This window comes from Oncorhynchus masou, unplaced genomic scaffold, assembly GCF_036934945.1.
Source record: "Oncorhynchus masou masou isolate Uvic2021 unplaced genomic scaffold, UVic_Omas_1.1 unplaced_scaffold_983, whole genome shotgun sequence".
NCBI lineage: Eukaryota > Metazoa > Chordata > Actinopteri > Salmoniformes > Salmonidae > Oncorhynchus > Oncorhynchus masou.
Window position 1 is genome coordinate 57,501 of NW_027016346.1, and position 10,000 is coordinate 67,500.

General features: G+C 43.0%; 1 protein-coding gene across 5 annotated transcripts in view; it reads right to left on the reverse strand.

The window, feature by feature from the left end:
- Window positions 1-10,000, reverse strand: part of LOC135538565 (eyes absent homolog 1-like) — a 157,548-nt gene that overhangs the window by 17,874 nt on the left and 129,674 nt on the right. For all 5 annotated transcript variants that reach the window (XM_064964457.1, XM_064964456.1, XM_064964454.1 and 2 more), the window contains one exon: window positions 1,290-1,348. In XM_064964457.1, coding sequence (XP_064820529.1) covers window positions 1,290-1,348 — 59 coding nt within the window. The remainder of the gene's footprint in view (window positions 1-1,289; window positions 1,349-10,000) is intronic.

Below are 10,000 nucleotides of genomic sequence, written 5' to 3' on the forward strand. Positions count from 1 at the left end.
CTGTAGTTTAGAACTTTGTGATTGGTTTAGAGCTGTAGTTTAGAACTTTATGATTGGTTTAGAACTGTAGTTTAGAACTTTGTGATTGGTTTATAGCTGTAGTTTAGAACTTTATGATTGGTTTGAACTGTGGTTTAGAACTTTGTGAATGGTTTAGAGCTGTAGTTTAGAACTTTGTGATTGGTTTAGAACTGTAGTTTAGAACTTTATGATTGGTTTAGAACTGTAGTTTATTACTTTGTGATTGGTTTAGAACTGTAGTTTATTACTTTGTGATTGGTTTAGAACTGTAGTTTATTACTTTGTGATTGGTTTAGAACTGTACTTTATTACTTTGTGATTGGTTTAGAACTGTAGTGTATTACTTTGTGATTGGTTTAGAACTGTACTTTATTACTTTGTGATTGGTTTAGAACTGTAGTTTATTACTTTGTGATTGGTTTAGAACTGTAGTTTATTACTTTGTGATTGGTTTAGAACTGTAGTTTATTACTTTGTGATTGGTTTAGAACTGTAGTTAATTACTTTGTGATTGGTTTAGAACTGTACTTTATTACTTTGTGATTGGTTTAGAACTGTAGTATATTACTTTGTGATTGGTTTAGAACTGTAGTTTATTACTTTGTGATTGGTTTAGAACTGTAGTTTATTACTTTGTGATTGGTTTAGAACTGTACTTTATTACTTTGTGATTGGTTTAGAACTGTAGTGTATTACTTTGTGATTGGTTTAGAACTGTAGTGTATTACTTTGTGATTGGTTTAGAACTGTAGTTTATTACTTTGTGATTGGTTTAGAACTGTACTTTATTACTTTGTGATTGGTTTAGAACTGTAGTGTATTACTTTGTGATTGGTTTAGAACTGTAGTGTATTACTTTGTGATTGGTTTAGAACTGTAGTGTATTACTTTGTGATTGGTTTAGAACTGTAGTGCATTACTTTGTGATTGGTTTAGAACTGTAGTGTATTACTTTGTGATTGTTTTAGAACTGTAGTGTATTACTTTGTGATTGGTTTAGAACTGTAGTGTATTACTTTGTGATTGGTTTAGAACTGTACTTTATTACTTTGTGATTGGTTTAGAACTGTACTTTATTACTTTGTGATTGGTTTAGAACTGTACTTTATTACTTTGTGATTGGTTTAGAACTGTAGTGTAATACATTGTGACTGGTTTAGAACTGTACTTTATTACTTTGTGATTGGTTTAGAACTGTAGTGTAATACATTGTGATTGGTTTAGAACTGTAGTGTATTACTTTGTGATTGGTTTAGAACTGTATCTACCTCAGATCCTGCCCGTTGTCATCAGATGAGACATCATCGATGTGGACTTGGTCGCACTCCTACAACACAGAGAAGACATTCATCACATTCATAATTAACAATAACCCAAATAATCAACTTGATAAACGATGCACAGTAAACATATTACATAATTATTTTAGAGAGCAAAATAACTGTTTTCCTTCAAGTTATTTCAAGATTTCAATGACAGAGATTTTTCCATTCATTTAAATCCCTCTCTCCTATAGGGGAATATGTTGCGATTTATAATAAATATACCTCTGATGATTACTGGTTCTGGCCCCACAGTCCACCAGACTCCCAACACTAGGGGCGTCTCTAGATATGACCATCCTCAGACACACCCAATTAAACCCTGATCCCCTGATCCAAACACATATCAGCTGGGTAGTTGATTAGCCATGTCTGGGAACAGACTGATTGGAATTTTATTTGGAGGTGGGTAGATTACTTCTCATTTGAACCATTGAAACAAAGAACCATATATTCAATTCAATTTTTTCAGAAAGTTGTCTCAGTTCACATTCTAGGTGAGAGTGTGGGAGGGGGTGTAGGGGAGGTGAGATAAGAGGAGAGGAGGGAGGGAGGGAAGAGGAGGGAGAGAAAAGGAGGGGAGATAAGAGGAGAGGAGGGAAGAGGAGAGGAGGGAAGAGGAGAGGAGGGAAGAGGAGGGTAGAGAAGAGGAGGGAGTGAAGAGGAGGGCAGGGCAGAGAAGAGGAGAAAGAGAAGACAAGGGAGAGAAGAGGAGGGGAGGGAGAAAAGAGGGGGAGAGAAGAGGATGGGAGACTGGGGGCGTGAAGAGTAGGGTAGGGGAGATATGAAGAGGGAGATAAGAGGAGGGAAGAGTGGGGGAGGGGAGAGAAGAGAAGAGAAGAGGAGGAGAGAAGAGGAGGAGAGAAGAGAGGGGAGAGTGGGGGAGTGGAAAGAAGAGGAGGAGAGAAGGGGAGAGAAGAGGAGGGGGAGAAGAGGAGAGGAGAGAAGAGGAGAGGAGAGAAGAGGAGGAGAGAAGAGGAGGAGAGAAGAGGAATGAAGAGAAGAGGGGAAAGTGGGGGAGGGGAGAAAAAAGGAGGTGGGAGTGGGAGAAGGGAGAGAGGAGGAGGATAGAAGAGGAGGGTAGAGAAGAGGAGGGAGTGAAGAGGAGGGTAGAGAAGAGGAGGGAGTGAAGAGGAGGGCAGGGCAGAGAAGAGGAGAAAGAGAAGACAAGGGAGAGAAGAGGAGGGGAGGGAGAAAAGAGGGGGAGAGAAGAGGAGGGAGAAAAGAGGAGGGAGAATAAAGATATCCATGGTGTTTATAGCAGCATCTGTGTCTGTGTCTGTGTGTGTGTACATGTGTGTGTGTCTGCATGTGTCCATGGGTCTTCCTGTATGTGCTTCCCTTTCCCTGCAGGCCTTGCTGGTGTTGGAGAGGCTGAGGGAATCTGCAGCTCTCTCTGATTCAGCCGCCCCTCAGTAACACAATCCAGACGTTCTGCTAAATGTAACCTACTAGAAAAATTGAACCTGATGCTAACCGCCAATGAAATGATGACCTCTGATTACTGCTGCGCCACACACCAGCACAGCCCCGGGGCGAGAGCACCTCTCTCTCTCTCTCTCTCTCTCTCTCTCTCTCTCTCTTACTGGAGAATGCAAACTGAAAATCTGTTATTAGTTTTCCATTTATAGGAGCCCTCCACTCTCATCTCCTCCCTCTCCTCCCCTCATCCCCACTCCTCTCCCCGCCTCTCCTCCCCACTCCTCTCTTCCCTCCCCTCCTCCCCTTCCTCTCCTCTGCCCCCCCTCTCCTCCTCTCCTCCCTCTTCTCTCCTCCTCCCCCCTCTTCTCCTCCTCTCCCCCTCCCCCCTTCCTCCTCCCCCTCCTCTTCTCCTCCCCCTCCTCTCCACCTCCCCCATTTTCCCCTCCCCCTCCCCTCTCCTCCTCCCCTCCTTCTCCTCCCCCTTCTCCCCCCTCCAGGCGATCATTGTTAATAAGAATTTGTTCTTAAACGACTTGATGAAAATAAAGATTGAAGAAACACATAAAATACAATCTAAGGGAGGAAATCCAAGGAGAAGCAAGTTAAATAAATGATTAAAAGCTTTTGATTTGATTGATGTAAACTTCAGTTAAAAGAGAAGACAGATTATTGATAATTTAACTGCTCAGCAATACCAAAAACTTTTGTTTACCTTTATTTAACTAGGCAAGTCAGTTAAGAACAAATTCTTATTTTCAATGATGGCCTAGGAACAGTGGGTTAACCGCCTTGTTCAGGAGCAGAACAACAGATTTTGTACCTTGTCAGTTCGGGGATTTGAACTTGCAACCTTTCTGTTACTAGTCCAACGCTCTAACCACTAGGCTACACTGCCGTCCCCAAATTAATGAAGAATAACACCTCCGTGACTCTGATCTGTACCTGAAATTCCTCAAACATTTGATTCCTGCGGTTACGTAGTTTTCAAATCATGGTGAAAAGGTTAAGTCCTCACCTTTTTGAAGTTTCTATTAAAACATTTCTCCTGGAAGTTGAAACTAAGGAAGGAGAGAATTTAAATTCCTTTGGCTTTTATAGAATGAAAAAATTCTTTCCCACTTTTTTTAAAGCTTTTTTAATTAGCTTTCCGGCGTTGTGTTAAGACACCCAAACAGAGAAAGGACTTCCTTGTTTTAAGTCCCTCTGAACGGGGCCAAATGCTGACGTTATTATACTGACATTCCTGCCTAATGCTAGAGCAGCGGCAAGGGCAAGGGACCGTAAAACTTTTTTATTTCACTGGTTCCCATCTGAACAAATTTTTCATCTCCCTGGATTTGTGGGGAAAGGGAGGAGAGGAGAAAAGGAGGAGGAGGAGGAGGAGACGTGAAGAGAAACTCAAAACAGCTGTTCAGTAACAGAATTAAAATCTTGACCCCCCCAACCCCTGCTGCCATTCTCAGCCAAGCCCTCTCCCTGAGAGTTCCACATACAAAAAAGGAAAATACTTTGACCCTTTGACCTCCTCTCTGGGGCTCCAGAGCCCCACGATAACGGGGTGGAGATTGGGAGGAGAAGGGTGGAGGAGAGGACAGGGGGGAAAGGGGGGGGGGGGGGTGGTAGAGCTAAAGTGAACTCACATGGAGAGAGAGAGAGAGAGCTATGTTCTAAAAAATGGACTGTCACTATGTAGTGTGTGTGTGTGTGTGTGTGTGTGTGTGTGTGTGTGTGTGTGTGTGTGTGCGCGCGCGTGTGTGTGTGTGTCTAATGGTTGGGGCGAGCAACAATTTGATAAAAGCTCTGGACGTGTAGCCAGGAACTATTTGAGGCCAAGAAGGCTTTTGGTCATAATGTGTTCTCACTAACACACTGCATTGTAGTTCAGAGGGATTCACACACACACACACACACACAAACACACACACACACACACACACACACACAGACACACACACATATTCACGACCACTTTAAAATCTAATTCCGTAAAAATGAAGAAAACTACTCAAAATGAAATGTTAGTTTGTTTAGGACAGCAACGTGTAATTTATTATAATCTGTATTTATTTATTTACTTATTTTATTTCTCCTTTATTTAACCAGGCCGGTCAGTTGAGAACAAGTTAACACTGGAGTGATAGATGTGCAGAGAGATACTGGGGTGCAACAGAGCAAGAGGTTAAGTAATAAAATGGGGATGAGGTAGTTGTGTGTGCTATTTACAGATGGGCTGTGTACATGTGCAGTGATCTGTGAGTTGCTCTGACAGCTGATGTTTAAAGTTAGAGAGGGAGATATAAGACTGGACTTTCAGTGATTCTTTTTTTTGCAATTCGTTCCAGTCATTGGCAACAGAGAACTGGAAGGAAAGGCAGCCAAAGGAAGTGTTGGCTTTGGGAATGACCAGTGAATTATACCTGCTGGAGCCCGTGCTACGGGTGGGTGTTGCTATGGTGACCTGAGAGCTGAGATAAGGCAGGGCCGTAGGGTGTGTCTGTTAGATTAGGACAACAACTTGTAATGAATTATAAACTGTAATAGGGTGTGTCTGTTAGATTAGGACAACAACTTGTAATGAATTATAAACTGTAATAGGGTGTGTCTGTTATTTTTCCAGGACAACAAAAGAGCCTTGGTTACCCTCTTTACAGAACCAACATAAACCCTTTCCATTCATTGTCTACGCTCAACTTCCGTAAACTGCTGTAAATCACAGGAATGTCTTCATTGTCTCTCTATTCAATTCTAATTACCTGCTAATGAACCACACACGACCATTCACTACCATACACACACACACACACGCACGCACGCACGTACGCACGCACGCACTCACACACACACGCACGCACGCACGCACGCACGCACACACACACACACACACACACACACACACACACACACACACACACACACACACACACACACACACACACACACACACACACAGCTGACTGAAAAAGCCCCTATTTCCTACCTATTTAACTGTGCTATTGAGCCATTCTTTACTTATAAATTGAAGAGTACAGTAGACCAGACACTACAAACCTCGAGCTCTGGAAACAGAAGTTATAAAAACAACATGTGTTTTATCAATTAGGTCTAGCAGATGTTTAGTTAGATGTTTTAAGCTGAACCCAACAACAACTCCTATCGAACAATATGTTAGAGTTCAGGTAGGTGTGGTGCAATATTATATAGTTCAAGTAGGTCTGGTACAATATTATATAGTTCAAGTAGGTCTGGTACAATATGATATAGTTCAAGTAGGTGTGGTGCAATATTATATAGTTCAAGTAGGTCTGGTAAAATATTATATAGTTCAAGTAGGTCTGGTACAATATTATATAGTTCAAGTAGGTCTGGTACAATATGATATAGTTCAAGTAGGTCTGGTAAAATATGATATAGTTCAAGTAGGTCTGGTACAATATTATATAGTTCAAGTAGGTCTGGTACAATATTACATAGTTCAAGTAGGTCTGGTACAATATTATATAGTTCAAGTAGATCTGGTAAAATATTATATAGTTCAAGTAGGTCTGGTAAAATATTATATAGTTCAAGTAGGTTTGGTGCAATATTATATAGTTCAAGTAGGTCTGGTACAATATTACATAGTTCAAGTAGGTCTGGTACAATATTATATAGTTCAAGTTGGTTTGGTGCAATATTATAAAGTTCAAGTAGGTCTGGAACAATATGTTAGAGTTCAGGTAGTTCTAGAACAATATGTTATAGTTCAGGTAGTTCTAGAACAATATGTTGGAGTTCAGGTAGTTCTAGAACAATATGTTGGAGTTCAGGTAGTTCTAGAACAATATGTTAGATTTCAGGTAGTTCTAGAACAATATGTTAGAGTTCAGGTAGTTCTAGAACAATATGTTAGAGTTCAGGTTGTTCTAGAACAATATGTTGGAGTTCAGGTAGTTCTAGAACAATATGTTAGAGTTCAGGTAGTTCTAGAACAATATGTTAGAGTTCAGGTAGTTCTAGAACAATATGTTAGAGTTCAGGTAGTTCTAGAACAATATGTTAGAGTTCAGGTAGTTCTAGAACAATATGTTAGAGTTCAGGTAGTTCTAGAACAATATGTTGGAGTTCAGGTAGTTCTAGAACAATATGTTAGAGTTCAGGTAGTTCTAGAACAATATGTTAGAGTTCAGGTAGTTCTAGAACAATATGTTGGAGTTCAGGTAGTTCTAGAACAATATGTTAGAGTTCAGGTAGTTCAAGAACAATATGTTAGAGTTCAGGTAGTTCTAGAACAATATGTTAGAGTTCAGGTAGTTCTAGAACAATATGTTGGAGTTCAGGTAGTTACTGCGCTGCATAATGTCCTGCAGCTGTCTGATCTCTCTCTAATGCATGTTATAATGTTCTATCTGCGGGCACATCCAGGGGCCAGTTTCATTGAATAATGTAGAATAAACATTTCAGCTGGTGTTTTTGTGTGTGTGTGTGTGTGTGTGTGTGTGTGTGTGTGTGTGTGTGTGTGTGTGTGTGTGTGTGTGTGTGTGTGTGTGTGTGTGTGTGTGTCTGTGCTCTCTGTTTTTATTGTCCAGCCCTGCCTGCTGCCATGGCGAATCACTCTGTGTTTACATAGCCCTTTAAATTCACTGGGTTATTACGACACACAATTAACAGTTGTGTTACTAGTGGGGCCCGGCCCTGCGTGGCTTGGTCCCGGACCCCCAGGAAGGGAGGGCTAGAGGGGCCAGAGGAATGCACAGCCTTCCACAATTAGTGCTCCCAGCTGGGGCTCGGATGAAGCCATGGCCAGCCTCTCTGATAGTGTGCTGTCGATCTACTGGCGGTATGACTTACAGTCACTCTCTCTCAGTGACACGCTGGTCTAAAGTAGTGCACTATGTAGGGAATAGGGTGCCATAGGGCTCTGGTCTAAAGTAGTGCACTACGTAGGGAATAGGGTGCCATAGGGCTCTGGTCTAAAGTAGTGCATTATATAGGGAATAGGGTGCCATAGGGCTCTGGTCTAAAGTAGTGCATTATATAGGGAATAGGGTGCCATAGGGCTCTGGTCTAAAGTAGTGCACTATGTAGGGAATAGGGTACCATAGGGCTCTGGTCTAAAGTAGTGCACTATATATAGGGAATAGGGTGCCATAGGGCTCTGGTCTAAAGTAGTGCACTATATAGGGAATAGGGTGCCATAGGGCTCTGGTCTAAAGTAGTGCACTATATAGGGAATAGGGCCCCATAGGGTTCTGGTCTAAAGTAGTGCACTATATATAGGGAATAGGGTGCCATAGGGCTCTGGTCTAAAGTAGTGCACTATATAGGGAATAAGGCCCCATAGGGCTCTGATCTAAAGTAGTGCACTATATAGGGAATAAGGCCCCATAGGGTTCTGGTCTAAAGTAGTGCACTATATAGGGAATAGGCTGCCACAGGGTTCTGGTCTAAAGTAGTGCACTATATATAGGGAATAGGGTGCCATAGGTCTCTGGTCTAAAGTAGTGCACTATATAGGGAATAGGGTGCCATTTGGAACGCATGCCACTTATTAAGAGCCACTTTTTAAGACCTCGTAAACACCGCGGAGTCTAACAACTAGGAATTAGGGTGGTTAGGTTAGGGAGTTACTGTAGTGGGTAGGGTTTAGGGGTTATTACCAGGTGGTTAGGGAGCTGAAGAGGAGAGTGTGTTGGTGGGTGAGTGAGTCAGAAAGTGAGGGAGTGAGTGAATGAGTGAGTGAGTGCGTGGGTGAGTGTGTGAGGGGGTGAGCGAGTCAGCGAGTGAGTGAGTGAGTGGGTGAGTGAGTGTGTGAGGGGATGAGTGAGTGGGTGAGTGAGTGTGTGAGGGGGTGAGTGAGTCAGCGAGTGAGTGAGTGGGTGAGTGAGTGTGTGAGGGGTGAGTGAGTCAGCGAGTGAGTGAGTGGGTGAGTGAGTGTGTGTGTGAGGGGGTGAGTGAGTAGGTGGGTGAGTGGGTGGGTGAGTGAGTGTGTGAAGAGGTGAGTGGGTGGGTGAGTGAGTGTGTGAGGGGTTGAGTGAGGAGGTGAGTGAGGAGGTGAGTGAGGGGGTGAGTGAGGAGGTGAGTGAGGAGGTGAGTGAGGAGGTGGGTGAGTGGGTGGGTGAGTGAGGAGGTGAGTGAGTGGGTGGGTGAGTGAGTGTGTGAGGGGGTAAGTGAGTAGGTTGGTGAGTGAGGAGGTGAGTGAGGAGGTGAGTGAGGAGGTGAGTGGGTGGGTGAGTGAGTGGGTGGGTCAGTGAGGAGGTGAGTGAGGAGGTGAGTGATATTATAATCAGAAGAAGGTCTGAATCCCCCCCTGAATCCCCCCTGTACAGTACTGTTCTCCCTAAACAAGCTGCTGTGGTCCTCGCTAAAACCTACAATCACCACTAACTGTCTCCAGATGGTCCTGCTATACACACAGACCCTCCACTCGCAATTACTCCTTATGCAAACACTTGGTCTTTCTGTTTAATTCATCAGACCTTCTTTTTCCATTAATGTGTTTGTCTGACAGGCTTGTCTTCAGTTTGACAAGAAGAAAAACCACCAGAGCAGAGGACAAGAAGAAGCTACTGTGTGAAGAAAGAAAGGGAGGATTTAAAGAAAGAGGGGGTGTGGGGAAGACAAACAAATAAACAACGTTGTTCTGTAATCCCAAAATCTCTTTCTCTCTACACCTCCTTCTACAACTCCCCCCTCTTTCTCTCTCTCTCTCTCTCTCTCTCTCTCTCTCTCTCTCTCTCTCTCTCTCTCTCTCTCTCTCTCTCTCTCTCTTCCTGTCTCTCTCTCCCCTGTTATTTTATTCTAGATGAAGAGGGTATCAGAGGGCTCTTTGTTCCTGTGGCGATGGTCTGTCATGAAGCAATCAGGAAAGAGCAACTGACTCTTCCTGTAGTCCAGAGGAAGAGAAGGGGGGGGGGGACAGACAGACAGAGGATGAGAAGGTGAGAGAAAAATTGCTAGAGGAAGAGAGAGAAAAAAAAGAGCTGCTCGGTATCTAAACTTTCCATCTTTTTCCCTTTTGTAGAAGTTGTAGTTAAGTATTTTATGCCTGGTTTCCTGTGCCCTCAAATAATAACCCCAAAGCCTATGATCTGTTGTCAACAAGGACAGTGTCTTTTTACTATTTTACAAAATCTCTCTCCCACTCTCGCAATCAACTCTCTCTATCTTTTGCTCTCTCTTCCCTGTTCCTTCTCTCTTCGGGTGAGTAGTGAGGAGGGGGAGGTAACTAACAAAGAACAAAACAGCCATAACAGACG